This window comes from Salvelinus sp. IW2-2015, linkage group LG3 (genome assembly GCF_002910315.2).
Source record: "Salvelinus sp. IW2-2015 linkage group LG3, ASM291031v2, whole genome shotgun sequence".
NCBI lineage: Eukaryota > Metazoa > Chordata > Actinopteri > Salmoniformes > Salmonidae > Salvelinus > Salvelinus sp. IW2-2015.
Window position 1 is genome coordinate 24,032,525 of NC_036840.1, and position 19,634 is coordinate 24,052,158.

Here is a 19,634-nt window from a genome sequence, read left to right on the forward strand (position 1 = left end):
CTGTGACAGTTGGCAGACGGCACGAGGTGGCATGTCACGGGAGGGAAGAGCCAGGTCAGAAGAGAAAGATCTTGACTTAACGACTCCATACTCACGCAATGACAGACGGAGGAAGACACAGGACAGACGCGACAGACGGACAGCAGGACAGACAGAACAGACAGACAGACAGACAGGACAGACAGAACAGACGACAGGACAGGACGACCAGACAGACAGACAGACAGACAGACAAGACAACAAGACACAGACGACAAGACAGACAGACAGACAGACAGACAGACAGACAGACAGACAGACAGACACATACAGCATGTAAACAGCACAGACAGCAGACAGACAGACAGACAGACAGAAGGGAGACAACAGACAGACAGACAGACAGACGACAGACAGACAGGGACAGACAGACAGACGACAGCAGACAGACAAGGACAGACAGACACAGACAGACATTTAAACCACACAGACAGACGGACGGGGGGATGGCCGGGACAGACGGGACAGACAGAAGCAGGCAACAGAGCCCAGACAGACAGACAAAACAGACAACAGAACAGACAAGACATGTAAAACGACAGCAGACAGACAGACAGGCAAACAGACACCGACAGACATGTAAACAGACACTAGACAGGACAGACGGACGGAGGACGGACGGACGGCCGGACGGACGGACGGCGGACGACCGGACGGGACGGACGGACGGGCGGACGGACGACAGACGGCAGCACGGCAGACGGGACAGGACAAGCAATGGAGAGACGGCTTTCTGTGATACGCCCTCAGAACTGAGTTGTTGAAATGGCATTAAAAGGTCAGTCCGATCCAATCTGATTGCAGAGTACACGAGGTTATTTTACCTGTGGCATATTTAGTTCTGTTTGTATTCATTTGTGAGAGGAATATGTTTGGGTGCTTGAAGCTGAGTTTAAATGTTGAATACCTTTCATTGTATTAACTAACCTAACTAACAGGCCAACTCTGATGCTAAAAGTCGCAGTGACTCTTTCACTTTTAGTGCCAAACATTTTAACTAGCTGTTTTTTAAACGAGATACTTTAAACTAGCTGTTTAAACGAGATACTTTAACTGGCTGTTTAAACGAATTACTGTAAACTAGCTGTTTATTGCCCATTACAGTACAACAAGATAACATTCCCGTGTGGTGCTCTGAAAGCTCGTTGAATATGTTCTGAAAATAAATTAGAGCAACTTTTGTTTAAGAGTATTGAAATTGATTGATTGATGATGAGAACTCTGTTTACACTCCCCTGTTGACGGAACATTGATGATGAAAACTCTGTTTACACTCCCCTGTTGAGAGAACAGTTAGTTAAATATGATGAACTCTGTTTACATCCCCTGTGAGAGAACAGTCAGTTGATGATATGAGAAACTCCTGTTTACACTCCCTGTTGACGGACAGTAAAGTATGAATGAATAGATGGAACTCTGTTAACACTCCCCTGTTGAACTGAACGTGTTGAATATGAATGAGAACTCTGTCTTAACAATCCTCTGTATGACAGAGGAAAACAGTAGTTAATAGATGATGAAAAGAAACTCTGTTCACACTACCCCCATGTTGATGAGAAACAGTTAGATTGGAATCATAGATGAGAACTCTGTATTCTACAATCCCTGTTAGAGAGAGAACAGATATTGAAATAGTGAGTGAGAACTCTGTTTACACTCCCCTGTTGAGGAGAAACAATGATAGATAAGAGAACTCATGTTTACAATCCCTGTTCGCAGAGAACAGATGGTCTCGGTATATGGGATTTCCATGTAGATTCTTTACAAAAAACGTATTGCTACAGTGGTGTGCGAGAAAAGTATTCACCCCCTTGACATTTATTTCATAATAATTATGTTATGACCTTACAACCCTGTTATTAAATACGATTTTTTGGGGGTTTGATATCACTTTGAATTTAACACAACATCTACCATATTTGAAAATGCAAAATAATTTTTTTATGGAAAACAACAAGAAATAAGGAACAAAAAAAACTGAAAACTTGAGCGTGACAATAAACTAATTTCACCCCATTCATACTTGATAGAGCCACATTTATTTTTGCCGCAATTAACAGCTGCAGTCTACTTGGGATATGTCTCATATAAAGCTTGGCCATCTAAGTCATGGGATTATTTGCCATTCTCCAAGGCAAAACTTGCATATCAGCCTCCTTCAAGATTGGATGGATTTCCGCTGGTGTAAACAGAAATCTTCTAAAAGCACTTCTACAGTTTCTCACATATAGACTTCAGTCGGGGTTGACTAGGCCATACCAAGACAATTAACATGTCTCCTTAAACACTCGGTGTTGCTTTAGCAGTATTGCTTTAAGAGGTCTTGTCCTGCTGGAAGTTGAAACCTCTGCTCCCAGTCTAATCTTGTGAAGACTGAAAACAAGGTTCTCCCTCAGAATTTCCTGTCATTATGCGCAATCCATTCATTCCTTCAAATTCTGACACAGCTTTCCAGTCCCTGCCGATGGACAAAACATAACCACAGCATGATAATGCCTTTGGGGTGAATGGGAAGGTATTGGGTTTAGCGGGCCAGACATAAGCAGATATACGGCACTTAAGATAGAGCCAAAAACTCCAATTATTAGATTCTTCTATGACCAGAATACCATATCATTCCATAATGTTATGGGAGTCTCCACTTGCACTCGTGAGCAAAACAAACATGATTCTTTCTCTTTTTTTCTTGAAGCAATGAGCTATTTTTTTGGCCACTCCTTCCGTACAAGCAGCTCATAGTGGAGTGTGACCGGCTTAACGTGGTCCAATATGGACAGACATACTCCAACTCTCGCTGATGGAGAACGTTATTGCAGCTCATTCAGGGTTAATCTTTGGTCTCTTTGTTGCCCTCTACTGAATTAATGCACCTCTTGCATTGGTCCCGTGGAAGTTTTTGTGGGCGGCCCTCTCTTTGCCAAGAAGTTATGTCATAGCTGGTGCCATATTCATACTTACATAATTTTGATAATGTATATTAATGGATGCTCCGTTGGATGTTCAAAGTTTCTGATAATTTTTTATATAACCCAAACCCTGATCCGTACTTCATACCAACAACATTTAGTCCCTGACACTGGTTGGAGGAGATTCCTTGGTCTTCAATATGGCTGCGACTGTTGGTGGTAGCCCCTTGGCTTTAGTGGATGTTGCAGACATCTGGGGCCTTTCTGAACAGGTGTATATATAACTGAGGAATCATGTGAAGATCAATGTGAACTTAAGAGTTGACAAGGGTGGACTTTATTATGTGACTATAGAGTAATGGTTGCACCAGAGTTATATAATCAAATAATCAAAATCAAATGTATTAGTCAACATACACATGGTTAGCAGATGTTAATGCGAGCTGTAGCGAAAATGGCTGTGATGCTCTTTAGATATCCGACATGCCAGATTAACCAACAAGTTAATCATAACCTAACAATTCCACAACTACTTACCTTATACACACACACAAGTGTATAAGGGATAAAGTATATGTACATTAAAGATATGAATGAGTGGTGAGTACAGAGGGCATGGCCAAGATGCAGTAGATGGTATTAGAGTACGGTTATACATATGAGATGAGACTGTAGGGTATGTAAACCATAAAGTGGCCATCAGTTTAAAGTGGCTAGTGGTACATGTATACATAAGATGCAAGATGCAGTAGATGATATAGAGTACAGTATATACATATGAGTATGGGTAATTGTAGGTATGTAAACATTATATTAAGTGGGATTGTTTAAGTTGGCTAGTGGTGGTACTTTTTTACATAATTATCATCATTCCATGGTTTTAAAGTGGCTGAGTGGTCAGTATGCTGGCACGGCGCTAAATGTTGTTGGTGGGCAGTTTAACAGTCTGGATGCCTTGAGATAGCAGGGTGGTTTTTCAGTCTCTCGGTCCCTGCTTGATGTGCAACTGTCTGACCTCGCTTCTGGTGATAGCGGGTGAACAGGCAGTGCTTGGGATGGTTGTTGATCCTTCGTTGATCTTTATGGCTTCCCTGTGGAATTCGGGTGGTTAGGTGTCCTGGAGGTGCAGGTAGTTTGGCCCCGGTGGGCGTTCTGCAGAACCCTCACTACCCTTGGAGAGCCTTACGGTTGTGGGCGGAGCGTTGCCGGTACCATGAGCGAGTGATACAGCCCGACGGATGCTCTCGGATTGTGCTTCTGTAGAAAGGTTTTCTGTGAGGTTGCTTTTGGTGACAAGCCGAACTTTCTTTCAGCCTCCTGGAGGTTGAAGAGGCGCTGCTGCGCCTTCTTCCAACGACGTCTGGTGTTGTTTGGACAATTCTAGTTGTGCGTGATGTGACACCGAGGACTTGAAACTTTGAACACTTCTCACTTACAGCCCCAGTCGATGGGATGAGGGGCGTGCTCTCCTCTGCTGTTTCCTTAAGTCACAGATTCATTCTCCTTGTTTGTGGTTGTTACGCTTGGGATACGGTTGTTTTCTGACACCACACCCGGAGGTCTTGACCTATCCTCCCTTTTAGGGGCCGTCTCGTCGTTGTCTGTGATCAAGGCCTACCACTGATTAGGTCTTCGCAAACTAATATTGAGTTGGAGCGTGCATGGCCATCGCAGTCGTGGCGTGAACAAGGATACGAGGAGAGGGCTAGCCAAACGCACCCGTGTGGGAGCTCCAGTGATTGCAGGATCAGCGGTGGCAGATGCTTGCTTACCTACCCTACCACCTGGGGCGGACCCGTCACGGAGTCAGGACCCAATGCACAGGGCGGGTCGAGACCAGGGTCTGCGGCTTGATGGACGAGTTTGGAGGGTACTATGGTGTTAAATGTGAAGGCTGTAATCGATGAACAGCATTCTCACAGTGTGGGTATGTCCTCTTGTCCAGGATGGGTTAGGCAGTGTGCAGGTGGTTGCGATTGCGTCGTCTGCTGGACCTATTTTGGGGCGGTCAAGCAAATTGGATTGGGTCTAGGGTGTCCGCGTAGGGTGTGAGGTATATTGGTACCTTGGACTTAGTCTCTCAAAGCATTCATTGATGACGGAAGTGAGTGCTACGGGCGGTAGTACGTTTGCTCAGTATTTAGGGCTTCATCATAAAGGTGGTAAATTACATATGGCACCGCAACCCACTTTTCCGCATTTTTTGTTGAAACAAGTTCTTTTTTTTCATTTCACTTCACAATTTGGACTTATTTTGTGATGTACATTATTGAAATCCATGTTAAATTACAGGTTGTAAGGCAACAAATAGGAAAACGCAAAGGGGATGAATACTTTTGCAAGGTACTGTACCTGCTGATCAGGGTAGGCAGGGGGAGAGATATGAGAGACAGAGATGCGAGAGACGGACTGAGAGAGAGAGTAGATTGATTTTTTGATATGATATTTTTTATTGGGTGGAACCAGATCATGAGTACAACTCAGGAATAACAAGTTACTCAATGTACATTTTTTCCAATGTGGGTCCAGAGAGAGAGAGAGTAAATGGAGAGAGAGAGTAGATGGAGAGAGAGAGTAGATGGAGAAGAGAGAGTAGATTGGAGGAGAGAGTAGATGTGAGAGAGAGAGTGATGTGAGAGAGAGGAGATACATGGAGAATAAGATGGACAGGAGGCTTAGCTTCCCTGTTGAGAGTAATATCTGCGCCAGGACCTTGGACCTCACATTGTCTCTGAAGAGGGGACTGAGGTGGGAACTAACACATCCCTCTGTTGCGTGCTTCCCAACTGGTTGCATCACTGCTTGGCCTCCGACCACAAGGCACAACAGAGGTAGTGCGAACGGCCCAGTACATCACTGGGGCCAAGCTACCTGCCATCCAGGACCTCCATACCAGGCGTGTCAGAGGAAGGCCTTAAAATTGTCAAAGACTCCAGCCACCCTAGCCAAGACTGTTCTCTTTGCTATAGCATGGCATGCGGTACCGGAGCCCAAGTCTAATTCAAAGAGGCTTCTAAACAGCATCTACCCCCAAGTCATAAGACTCCTGAACAGCTAATCAAATGGCTACCCAGACTATTTGCATTGCCCCACCCCCCCTCTTTTACACCGCTGCTACTCTCTGTTGTTATCATCTATGCATAGTCACTTGAATAACTCTACCTACATGTACATATTACCTCAACTTACCCGTGCCCCCGCACATAGTCTGTACGGTACCCCCCTGTATATAGTCTCACTATTGGTATTTTACTGCTGCCATTTAATTACTTGTTACTTTTATTTCTTATTCTTGTCCGTATTTTTTTTAACTGTTGTTGTAGGGGCTCATAAGTAAGCATTTCACTGTAAAGACTACACCTGTTGTATTTGGCGCTGTGAATAATACAATTTGATTTGATTTGATTTGACTTCAACGTGTTGTTCTTTTTAGTCCATAATAATGGAACATTGTATGCCAACCTTTTTAGTCAATAAATCTCTTATTGTCTGAGTACAATATTTTTGAAGTTTCTGATAAATCTTGGTATCAGAAAAAAGTCCAGTGACATAATGTTTTACTGTATGAGCCCCCAACAGTCCCTATCCTGTGTAGATATCAATTGATAATGACAAACATTCCATTATATGCAAAATGACTGGGACATACCAAAAAACTAGCCAGCACACCTTTCACCACTGTTTTCATTTTAAATTAAGTAGTAGGCTATAGCAACAGAAAATACATTCTGTTTTCAAAACAGGGACTTGAATGGTGCGATATGAATGATTGCCAAGTTCACACTATGACTAAGTATCTCTAACAAACTCCCTCACGACGCCAGGTCAGCGGAGTCAATCACCACCTTCCGGAGACACCTGAAACCCCACCTCTTTAAGGAATACCTAGGATAGGATAAAGTAATCCTTCTAACCCTCCCCCCCCTTAAAAGAGTTAGATGCACTATTGTAAAGTGGTTGTTCCACTGGATATCATAAGGTGAATGCACCAATTTGTAAGTCGCTCTGGATAAGAGCGTCTGCTAAATGACTTAAATGTAAATGTAAATGTATCAAAACAATGATAAAACAGCTAGATTGACCGACTTTCTCTTCAGCATTTGCACAGCAGTTGTCATTGTAAACAAGAATTTGTTCTTAACTGACGTACCTAGTTATATAAAGGTTAAATCAAATAAATAAACAAACAAACTGATGCCTATTCATGTGATGATGGATAATACAGTTGTAGCTTGAACATAATGACGCATTTATCAGTTATATCAATGGACAGGCCGATATAATTAATTGAAATGGCCAATGAACAGCGGTAGATATTGCAGAATAGGCTACACCTTCAGATTATATCGTTCAGTTGACTGACATGAATGTGTAGCTGAAATAGAAACTGATGTTTTAGGACTCGGAGAGATGACAGTTGCACTATAATAGCTTTCGTTTTCTTCGAAGCTGACAACAAATAACCATAGACCAAGCGCACCAACAATATCTATTCAAAGCCGCTGTTTCTATTCAAGGATACTGGTAAGTTTTAAGTCAATTTCACTAAACTATTCCGCTACCTTGCAATGTAAAAATTGTCAAAGAAACACTCAGAACGCGGAACAGATCAATCTCAAATCAAAATGTTCTTTCTTTCCAATGACAGCTGTTTAACTTGAGTCCGTTTATTTATTGATCAAATAGTAGTAGACTCGTTTCTCCTATCGTCGGTGTAAACCTTCAAGATGTGAATTCGAAGTACGAATGTAATCAAACAATTTAACAAAGTCCCATGTTTTCCGTTCAACAGATCATACGTGGATGAGGGTATGGATTATTTAGACATGATGGATCCCTTTTGGATCCCCAAACACTATTATCCAAATGAGAAAGTGAACACAGGTAGGCCTGTTATACAGTTAAACTCGACATAGAACTACTTTATTTTATTAGTTCCAAATCGCAGTCATACAACTGAAATAATATACATTTACATACACATACAAATATTGGGGTTTGAGAGACATGTAGGCTACCTTTATCCAGTGGTGGAAATAGTACCCAAATGTCATACTTGCGTAAAAGTATAAATACCTCAATAGAAAGTTACTCAAGTAAAAGTGAAAGTCACCCTGTAAAATCTTACTTGATTAAAAATCTAAAAGTATTTGGTTCTAAATATACTTAAGTATCAAAAGTAAATGTAATTGCTAAAATATACTTAGGTATCAAAAGTAAAAGTATAAATAATAATAATAATAATATATTAAGCAAAGCAGGTGGCGCCATTTTCTTGTTTTATAAATGGGGCACACCAACACTCCAACACATAATTTACAAACGATGAATTTGTGTTTAGTGACTCAGATCAGATCAGAGGAAGCAGGGATGACCACGTGTTCTCTTGATAAGTGTGTGAATTGGACCATTTTCCTGCCCTGCTAAACACTCACAATGTAAAGAGTACTTTTGGGTGTCGGGGAAAATGTATGGAGGAAAAGTTAATTATTTTCGTTGGGAATGTAGTGAAGTAAAAGTGAAAGTTTTTAAAAATATAAATAATAAGGTAATGTACAGATACTCCAAAAAACGACTTAAGTAGTAATTTAAAGTATTTTWACCTAAGTACTTTACACCACTGCCTATAGCTCTAACTCCCAAAAGTTTTGTGACACTTTAAAGTCCATGGAGAACAAGAGCACCTCCTCCCAGCTGCCCACTGCACTGAGGCTAGGCAACACGGTCACCACTGATAAATCCATGATAATATAACATTTCAATAAGCATTTCTCTACGGCTGGCCATGCTTTCCTCCTGGCTACCCCAACCCCGGCCAACAGCTCCGCACCCCCCGCAGCTACTTGCCCAAGCATCCCCAGCTTCTCCTTCACCCAAATCCAGATCGCAGATGTTCTGAAAGAGCTGCAAAACCTGGACCCATACAAATCAGCTGGTCTAGACAATCTGGAACCTCTCTTTCTAAAATTATCCGCCGCCACTGTTGCAACCCCTATTACCAGTCTGTTCAACCTCTCTTTCGTATATTCCGAGATCCCTAAAGATTGGAAAGCTGCCGCGGTCATCCCCCTCTTCAAAGGGGGTGACACTCTAGACCCAAACTGTTATAGACCTATATTCATCCTGCCATGTCTTTCTAAAGTCTTTGAAAGCCAACTTAATAAACAGATCACTGACCATTTCGAATCCCACCGTACCTTCTCCGCTGTGCAATCCGGTTTCCGAGCTGGTCATGGGTGCACCTCATCCACGCTCAAGGTACTAAACGATATCATAACCGCCATCAATGAAAGACAGTACTGTGCAGCCGTCTTCATCGACCTGGCCAAGGCTTTCGACTCTGTCAATCACCGTATTCTTATCGGCAGACTCAATAGCTTTGATTTCTCAAATGTCTGCCTCGCCTGGTTCACCAACTACTTCGCAGACAGAGTTCAGTGTGTCAAATCGGAGGGCCTGTTGTCCGGACCTCTGGCAGTCTCTATGGGGGTACCACAGGGTTCAATTCTCGTGCCGACTCTTTTCTCTGTATATATCAGCGATGTCACTCTTGCTGCGGGCGATTCCCTGATCCATCCTCTATGCAGACGACACCATTCTGTATACATCTGGCCCTTCTTTGAACACTGTGTTAACTAACCTTCAAACGAGCTTCAATGCCATTCAACACTCCTTCCGTAGCCTCCAACTGCTCTTAAACGCTAGCAAAACCAAATGTTTGCTTATCAACCGTTCGCTGCCCYCACCCTCCCCGCATCAATACTCTGGACGGGTTCTGACCTAAAATACGTGGACACTACTAATACCTAGGTGTCTGGTTAGACTGTAAACTCTCCTTCCAGACTCATATCAAACATCTCCAATCCAAAATCAAATCTAGAATCGTCTTTCTATTTTGCAACAAAGCCTCCTTCACTCACGCCGCCAAACTTACCCTAGTAAAACTGACTATCCTACCGATCCTCGACTTCGGCGATGTCATCTACAAAATAGCTTCCAATACTCTACACAGCAAATTGGATGTAGTCTATCACAGTGCCATCCGTTTTGTTACCAAAGCGCCTTATACCACCCACCACTGCGACCCGTATGCTCTAGTCGGCTGGCCCTCGCTACATATTCGTCGCCAGACCCACTGGCTCCAGGTCATCTATAAGTCTATGCTAGGTAAAGCTCCGCCTTATCTCAGCTCACTGGTGACGATAACAACACCCACCCGTAGCACGCGCTCCAGCAGGTATATTTCACTGGTCATCCCCAAAGCCAACACCTCCTTTGGCCGCCTTTCCTTCCAGTTCTCTGCTGCCAGTGACTGGAACGAATTGCAAAAATCGATGAAGCTGGAGACTTACATTTCCCTTACTGTACATAGTCCATCTGTAAATAGCCCACCCAATCTACCTACCTCATCCCCATATTGTTTTTATTTACTTTGCTGCTCTTTTGCACACCGGTATCACTACTTACACACCATCATCTGCTCATCATCATCTGCTCATCTATCACTCAGTCTTAATCTGCTAAATTGTAATTACTTTGCTACTATGGCCTATTTATTGCCTTACCTCCTCATGCATTTTGCACACTGTAACGATTCTCGTTGGTGGAAGGAGAGGAGGACCAAAATGCAGCGTGGTAAGTGTTCGTCATATTTAATGAAAACTGAACACTACACAAAACAACAACGAGGAAAAACGAAAATGAAACAGTTCTGCCAGGTGAACATACACTAAACAGAAAACAAACACCCACAACCAAAATGGGGAAAACAGGCTACCTAAATATAATTCTCAATCAGAGACAACGAACGACAGCTGCCTCTGATTGAGAACCATATCAGGCCAGACATAGAAATACAACAACATAGAAAACAGAACATAGACTACCCACCCCAACTCACGCCCTGACCAACCTAACACAAAGACATACAAATAAACTAAGGTCAGAACGTGACAGTACCCCCCCCCCCCAAAGGTGCGGACTCCGGCCGCAAAACCTGAACCTATAGGGGAGGGTCTGGGTGGGCGTCTGTCCGCGGTGGCGGCTCTGGCGCGGGACGTGGACCCCACTCCACCATAGTCTTTGCCCGCTTAAGTGGCGCCTTTGGAGCGGCGACCCTCGCCGCTGACCTCGGACTGGGAACCCTTGCAGCGGGCCCTGAATAGATGGGAGACTCCGGCAGCGCCGTACAGGTGGGAGACTCTGGCAGTGCTAGAGTGAAGGGCGGCTCCGGCAGCGCCGGCGTGACGGACGGCTCCGGCAGCTCCTGAATGACGGGCGGCTCCGGCAGCTCCTGACTGACGGGCGGCTCCGGTAGCTCAGGACAGACGGGCGGCTCTGGCAGCTCAGGATAGATGGGCGGCTCTGGCAGCTCAGGACAGACGGGCGGCTCTGGCAGCTCAGGATAGACGGGCGGCTCTGGCCTGGAGAGAGAACCTGGAGGGAGGAGACGGAGAGACAGCCTGGTGCGTGGCGCTGCCACGGGACCTACCAGGCTGGGGAGACCTACAGTAGGCCAGTTTTTTATGCATATATGATGAACAGAGAGTAGCAGTAGCATAAAAAGAGGGGTTGGCGGGTGGTGGGACACAATGCACAATGCAATTTTTAGGGCCTTCCTCTGACACCGCTTGGTATAGAGGTCCTGGATGACAGACAGCTTTGCCCCCGTGATGTACTGGGCCGTACGCACTACCCTCTGAAGTGTCTTGTGGTCGGAGGCCGAGCAATTGCTGTACCAGGCAGTGATGCAACCGGTCAGGATGCTCTTGATGTTGCAGCTGTAGAACCTTTTGAGGATCTCAGGACCCATGCCAAATCTTTTTAGTTTCCTGAGGGGGAATAGGCTTTGTCGTGCCTTCTTCCCGACTGTCTTGGTGTGTTTGGACCATTCTAGTTTGTTGGTGATGTGGACACCAAGGAACTTGAACTTGAAACTGCTCCATTACAGCCCCATCGATGAGAATGGGGGCGTGCTCGGTGCTCCTTTTCCTGTAGTCCACAATCATCTCCTTTGTCTTGGTTACGCTGAGGGATAGGTTGTTATTCTGACACCACCCGGCCAGGTCTCTGACCTATTCCCTATTGGCTGTCTCGTCGTTGTCGGTGATCAGGCCTACCACTGTTGTGTCGTCTGCAAACTTAATGATGGTGTTGGAGTCGTGCCTGGCCATGCAGTCGTGGGTGAACAGGGAGCACAGGAGGGGACTGAGCACGCACCCCTGGGGAGCTCCAGTGTTGAGGATCAGCGTGGCAGATGTGTTGCTACCTACCCTCACCTGGGGGCGGCCCGTCAGGAAGTCCAGGATCCAGTTGCAGAGGGAGGTGTTTAGTCCCAGGTTCCTTAGCTTAGTGATGAGCTTTTAGGGTACTATGATGTTGAACGCTGAGCTGTAGTCAATGAATAGCACTCTGACATAGGTGTTCCTTTTGTCCAGGTGGGAAAGGGCAGTGTGGAGTGCAATAGAGATTGCATCATCTGTGGCTCTGTTTGGACGGTATGCAAATTGGAGTGGGTCTAGGGTTTCTGGGATAATGGTGTTGATGTGAGCCATTACCAGCCTTTCGAAGCACTTCATGGCTACGGACGTGAGTGCTACGGGTCTGTAGTCATTTATGCAGGTTGCCTTTGTGTTCTTTGGCACAGGGACTATGGTGGTCTGCTTGAAACATGTTGGTATTACAGACTCAATCAGGTACATGTTGAAAATGTCAGTGAAGACACCTGCCAGTTGGTCAGCACATGCCCGGAGCACATGTCCTGGTAATCCGTCTGGCCCCGCAGCCTTGTGTATGTTGACCTGTTTTTTTTTGTGTNTGGGTCTAGGGTTTCTGGGATAATGGTGTTGATGTGAGCCATTACCAGCCTTTCGAAGCACTTCATGGCTACGGACGTGAGTGCTACGGGTCTGTAGTCATTTATGCAGGTTGCCTTTGTGTTCTTTGGCACAGGGACTATGGTGGTCTGCTTGAAACATGTTGGTATTACAGACTCAATCAGGTACATGTTGAAAATGTCAGTGAAGACACCTGCCAGTTGGTCAGCACATGCCCGGAGCACATGTCCTGGTAATCCGTCTGGCCCCGCAGCCTTGTGTATGTTGACCTGTTTTTTTTTGTGTTAAAATTTTGTGGTATCCAATTGTTAGTAGTTACTATCTTGTCTCATCGCTACAACTCCCGTACGGGCTCGGGAGAGCCATGCGTCCTCCGAAACACAACCCAACCAAGCCGCACTGCTTCTTAACACAGCGCGCATCCAACCCGGAAGCCAGCCGCACCAATGTGTCGGAGGAAACACCGTGCACCTGGCGACCTTGATTCTCGGCCCGCAACAGGAGTCGCCATGGATGCGATGAGACAAGGATATCCCTACCGGCCAAACCCTCCCTAACCCGGACGACGCTAGGCCAATTGTGCGTCGCCCCACGGACCTCCCGGTCGCGGCCGGCTGCGACAGAGCCTGGGCGCGAACCCAGAGTCTCTGGTGGCACAGTTAGCTCTGCGATGCAGTGCCCTAGACCACTGCACTACCCGGGAGGCCCATGTTGACCTGTGTTAAGGTCTTACTCACGTCGGCTACAGGGAGCGTGATCACACAGTCGTCCGGAACAGCTGATGCTCTCATGCATGCCTCAGTGTTGTTTGCCTCGAAGCGAGCATAGAAGTGATTTAGCTCATCTGGTAGGCTCGTGTCACTGGGCAGCTCGCGGCTGTGCTTCCCTTTGTAGTCTGTAATAGTTTGTAAAAMCCCTGCCACATCCGACGAGCGTCGGAGCCAGTGTAGTATGATTCAATCTTAGCCCTGTATTGACGCTTTGCCTCTTTGATGGTTCGTCGCAGGGCATAGCGGGATTTCTTGTAAGCTTCCGGGTTAGAGTCCCGCACCTTGAAAGCGGCAGCTCTAGCCTTTAGCTCAGTGCAGATGTTGCCTGTAATCCATGGCTTCTGATTGGGGTATGTACGTACAGTCACTGTGGGGACGACGTCCTCAATGCACTTATTGATAAAGCCAGTGACTGATTTGGTGTATTCCTCAATGTCATCGGAAGAATCCTGGAACATGTTCCAGTCTGTGATAGCAAAACAGTCCTGTAGTTGAGCATCTGCTTCATCTGACCACTTTTTTATAGACCGAGTCACTGGTGCTTCCTGCTTTCATTTTTGCTTGTAAGCAGGAATCAGGAGGATAGAGTTGTAGTCGGATTTACCAAATGGCGAGGGAGAGCTTTGTATGCTTCTCTGTGTGTAGAGTACAGGTGATCTAGAATTATTTTCCTTCTGGTTGCACATTTAACATGTTGATAGAGATTTGGTAGAACTGATTTAAGTTTCCCTACATTAAAGTCTCCGGCCACTAGGAGCGCCTCCTCTGGGTGAGTGGTTTCCTGTTTGCTTATTTCCTTATACAGCTGACTGAATGCAGTCTTAGTGCCAGCATCTGTTTGTGGTGGTAAATAAACAGCCARGAAAAGTATAGCTGAGAACTCTCTAGGCAAGTAGTGTGGCCTGCAATTTATCACAATATACTCTACTTCAGGTAAGCAAAATCTAGAGACTTCCTTAGATTTCGTGCACCAGCTGTTGTTTACAAATATGCACAGACCGCCCCACCCTCATCTTACCGGATTGTGCTGTTCTATCTTGCCGGTGCAGCGTATATCCCGCTAGCTGAATATCCATGTCGTCCTTCAGCCACGATCCCGTGAAACATAGGATATTACAGTTTTTGATGTCCCTTTGGTAGGATATTTGTGATCGTACCTCGTCTAATTTATACTTAAGTATATTTTAGCAGTTACATTTACTTTTGGTACTTAAGTATATTTAAAACCAAATACTTTTTGACTTTTTCTCAAGTAGTATTTTACTGGGTGACTTTCACTTTTACTTAAGGTATTTTATATTAAGGTATCTTTACTTTTACTCAAGTATGACAATTGGATACTTTTCCCACCACTGGCCAACACACACAAAACATTGCATAACGACATATACAGTATTTAGCCTAGCCTAGACGACACAACACAATATAGCTACTGTATGAGCTGCCTCTCTGTCAGTCATCATGCCACTAATTATTAATATTCTGTCCTTATTTTAGACAATAAAACCATACTCTATTATGGTTTGCACAATCAAGGGGCAACCTGTTATTTGAACAGTGTTCTGCAGGTCCTCTTCATGACGAAAGGCTTCAGAGAGGCTGTGGAAAGGTTTGGGTACTCCTACTCTTCTGTCACATTTTCTGTTGGGAATACAAAAAAAGCCTGACTATTTACTGGCAATTGTCAAAAGCTTTTCAAAATTGATAACAAGCTATGCACTTTTGGAGATATACAGTAACCAAGTAGCCTCTATCCCTAGTGGCTGTAAGAGTACATTTATTGACTATTGACAATAATAATATGAATCTTAACTGCCAATAAGTTATTAAGAGATGTTGCTAATAAATATGACAATTTATAGTTCTTAAATGTCTCCTTACAGCCAAGAGCAGGTTAATGTTGAACAGAACACGTTTGATCTTCAGCTGAAATGTTTGTTTGAGACTTTAAAGAAAAAACAAGCTCACACTAAAGATGTCACATCAAAACTGGGCATTGAAAAGGGTAAGTCAAGCAAAAGTATCAGAGCTGAGAAGTAATCTGCATTTTATGTATCAGCATAGGTGTACAGGCACTTTAATAGCACGGTATTTGATGATACAATTGAAAAGAGTATTCTTTGACTGTATAACCAATTGCCTGAATGAGTGTAGGCCTACCATTCATTAAATCATTGGGTGTACCATTACTTGTTTTTATTGCTTCCAATGCAGTGTTCGAGCAAGGTGATGCTGCTGAATATTTTGAGAAGATTTTAAGCAAGGTCAATCCGGATGTGTCTAAGGTACTGCTTCGCTCAACAAATGGAGGTGCAATTCAATGTATAGAAGTTATGAAATTACAAGACTGACAAAAGTTTTTTTTTTTAGATATTTCAAGGACATTTGAGGCACACTGCACACTGTTCTATATCTGACTGTCATGTGAACAGTGATGAAGTTGGTCCATTTTGGACTGTGCCACTCTCAATGGAAGATAACAACTACTACAGTGTGGTAGGGAAACGCCTAATTCACCTATTATAGCAACTCTAACATGTTCTACATACAGGGCTACCTAATACTTCAAATGCCATGTAGTATGCAATGTGTCTTAATGATATTTAATTGTAGTTGGTATGTGCAAATTTTGTATTGTAAAAAAAAGACATACATCTAGTTAAATGTTTTTAATTAACAGCATATTCGTTCAGTGAGAATGTATTTTACTGTATGTTGGAATTTGAGGAAAAAAGCAAATGAATTACATTTAGGCTTATTGTATGATAATAATGCCAACATTTGATATTTTGTGACAAATTGGTTGAGGCAAATAACACTGTACCATTGGGCTGCTGAAGTTGGAGGTGCAAGATACAATTTTGTTTGTTTTTTCAGAGAGATGGTTTTGAGGATTTTTTCAAGTCTTCAACTGTCAGTGGTGACAATCAGATGTACTGTGACTACTGCGATGGGAAAACAGACGCAATCCTTGTGAGTAATGGTATACAATCAATACTCAATCAATATGCTACATCGATACTTGTATCAAAAGCTTCTTAAAAAGGTAACACTGTGAAAAATACTATGTTACTGGGTCTTCTTCTAGAGGTGTGATAATAGTGTGTTTTGTGTCTCCAGGCATGTGAGATGGAACATCCCCCAGAGATTCTGACTCTGCTCCTCAAGAGGTTTCAGTTTGACTACAACAGGATGTCATATGTCAAAATTGAGAGCTGTGTGGAGGTGCCTCACACGTTACAGACGAAGGTAACTATAAAATGTTTTTCCTTGAACAGGTTATTGTGTTATAAAACACTTTTTTATTAGGTTGTATAACTTAGGTAGTAATGTTAATTGCCTTTAAAAATTAGTAGGATTGTAAATATGTGTTTTCAGTGTGTTACTTTATAGCCCTCCTCCTCTCTGTACCTTTCCCTACTTTTGGCCCTATCTGAWAAAGCTCTGTGGTTTTCCTGTTCATGACAGACCTTTTGATTTACTCAATGTCTCTGAACAGGACTGTGACTATGAACTCTATGCAGTTGTGGACCATGTGGGAAGTCTAAGAGGTGGACATTACACTGCTAGAATCAAGTCCTATCAGAATCACAACTGGTATGTGTTCGATGACAGCTACGTCACACAGGTAAGGGATACTTRGCTTTTTAAATCTAGTATAAACCACCCTGCTATTTCCTCAACATGRATCCCATCCCTAGTTATAGTTGAACACTGCTGCTCCTCTCTTACAGCTCAATTCAAAACCATTTGAACAAGATGAGAGTTTTAGGTAAATATAGATGTGGGTGCGCTTTATTTGCAAACTWGTGTCCATTTAATTAAGTTTAATTGTCAAATTAGAAAAGCCTTGAAGTAACTAATTATTATTCCATTACTGTAGGTCCCAGAGTGCGTACCTGCTTATGTACAGGAAATGTAAGTTAACAAATGTGAATTGTCTTTTTTATCTATTTGGTATATTTTATCCATGTCATTCATGTGATTCTACTTCTCCATAAGGTCAAACATTCCTCTATTTGATAAATCACAGTGTTACTTCTGTCACTGTTAATTTCCCTCCGTTTCTAAGTGGATTCTCCAGATCGTCAGATGAACCATGAAACCGATCACAAATGTTCACTCAGTGACTCTCAACAATCTACTCCTTCCTGTTCCTTTGAGACGGGAGCCAGCGGAACAAGCGAAGAAGAAGAGAGAAAAGTTCAATCAAATCAATCTATCAATCCAGTTGACTTGGTAGGGAGAACAGAAGTTGTRCCAGAGGAAAGACAGAAAGATGATGGAAAGGTCGTTGATATGATAAGACAGATGAACATAAAAGATAGGAGTGGAGAGGATAACGTTGCTGCTACTGATGATAAAGATAATTATTTTAATGGAGAGGAAGAACAGAAAGTAGGGGATGATGTTGTTGGACAAAAAGAACAGGAAGGTGAAGTGGCCAATGTTGAGGTGCAAATGAATGATGAACGGAGCAGGGAAGAGGGTCATGGTATGACAAGAAAGTATCATGGTGTAAAAGGAGAACTGGAAGAGGATGTTGTGGATGAAGCTGGACAGAATCAAAGAGATAAGGCAAGGAAAAGGGAGGATATTGTTGTGCATGTTGTGGATGAAGCTGGACAGAATCAAAGAGATAAGGCAAGGAAAAGGGAGGATATTGTTGTGGATGAAGCTGGACAGAATCAAAGAGATAAGGCAAAGAAAAGGGAGGATATTGTTGTGGATGAAGCTGGACAGAATCAAAGAGATAAGGCAAAGAAAAGGGAGGATATTGTGGTGGATGAAGGTGGACAGAATCAAAGAGKTAAGGCAAAGAAACGGGAGGATATTGTTGTGGATGTAGATAACGTCTTGGAAAATGGAACAGAGGGTGATGTGATGAATAGAAAGGATGTGGTTGTGACGGACAGAGARGGAGATAATAATGAGAGGAAGAGGAATAGAGATGGTGCAGCAAAGACAAAGCCAGGTAGAATAATAGATGACACTGGGGATGATAGAACAGCAAAAATAAATGGTGGTGAGCTAAAGACAATACAGGTTGAAGTGGCAAAGTTAGGAGAGGATTGTGATSTGACAACGATGAGTCAAACTAACCACAGTAAATATCCCAGTTCCGTTAGTACATTTCAGAACAGACTGACAGKCARCCCAGAMGAAACAACAACATGTTTTTGCTTCAAGAGAAAAAGAAAGGGAGGGGAAAAGATCAGTGAACATGACAAAAGGAAGAAAATGGAATTGGAGATGAGCAGAGAAGGTGAAAAGAAGAGTATGTTAGGAGGACAGAGTAGAAAAGAGAAAAAGAAGGAAAAGGCAAATAGAAAGAAACAATTGAAAAGAGATGAGGAAATAAAGAAAAGCTCATAGAGAGAATAAAGGAGGTAAAGAAGAACCCAGTGGGAAAGAAAAAAGGTTACCTTGAAGATTAAATTGATACTAATAAATAGAATGAAATGAAAATCATGAGAATGGTTCAATCTAAAACTAAGTAATGAACTTTGATGATATTCTCAATTGAACCAAACAACAACATTAGTGAGACAGCTGTGATAAATTGCTCTTCTAATTTTGCCAAACTGACATGGCTTGGCATTGTGCTTGTGTATATAGATTCAAACAGAGCTATAGTGTGCACCGGTTTTGATAATGAAACAATGGTAATGGCATTAACTTCGGATCTGAATAATGTAAGGAATCATTTTTGTAATTCYTACATTTAATAGAATTAAAACTGGATTCAAATGACCCTTTTTGTCTCCCCCTGCTTCACACTACCTGCTCAAATTCAACCCACATCCTAGAACCTTTCACTTTCCATCTTTCCATAACATATGCTTGATGTCACGGTTCAGTTTACCAATTCAGTTCATGCCATTGATCCTTGAACATCTCTGATACAGATTCATCACAATCACTGTTGCCTGCAAAGATATGCAGGCAACAGTCCCGGGTGGCGGTCCCGGGTGGCGCAGTGGTCTAGGGCACTGCATCGCAGTGCTAGCTGCGCCACCAGAGTCTCTGGGTTCGCGCCCAGGCTCTGTCGCAGCCGGCCGCAACCGGGAGATCCGTGGGGC

The 19,634-nt window shown here is 43.5% G+C and overlaps 1 protein-coding gene across 1 annotated transcript; it reads left to right on the forward strand.

Moving 5' to 3' along the window:
• Window positions 1–7,302: 7,302 nt before the first annotated feature.
• Window positions 7,303–19,305, forward strand: LOC111953246 (ubiquitin carboxyl-terminal hydrolase 47). Its single transcript, XM_023972392.2, has 12 exons — window positions 7,303–7,469; window positions 7,738–7,829; window positions 15,049–15,160; window positions 15,435–15,556; window positions 15,766–15,836; window positions 15,922–16,047; window positions 16,429–16,524; window positions 16,672–16,800; window positions 17,051–17,179; window positions 17,286–17,323; window positions 17,435–17,469; window positions 17,624–19,305. The coding sequence occupies exons 2-12, from the start codon at window positions 7,757–7,759 to the stop codon at window positions 18,925–18,927; spliced, it is 2,235 nt and encodes a 744-aa protein (XP_023828160.1). The 5' UTR covers window positions 7,303–7,469; window positions 7,738–7,756; the 3' UTR covers window positions 18,928–19,305.
• The last annotated feature ends 329 nt before the right edge of the window (window positions 19,306–19,634 follow it).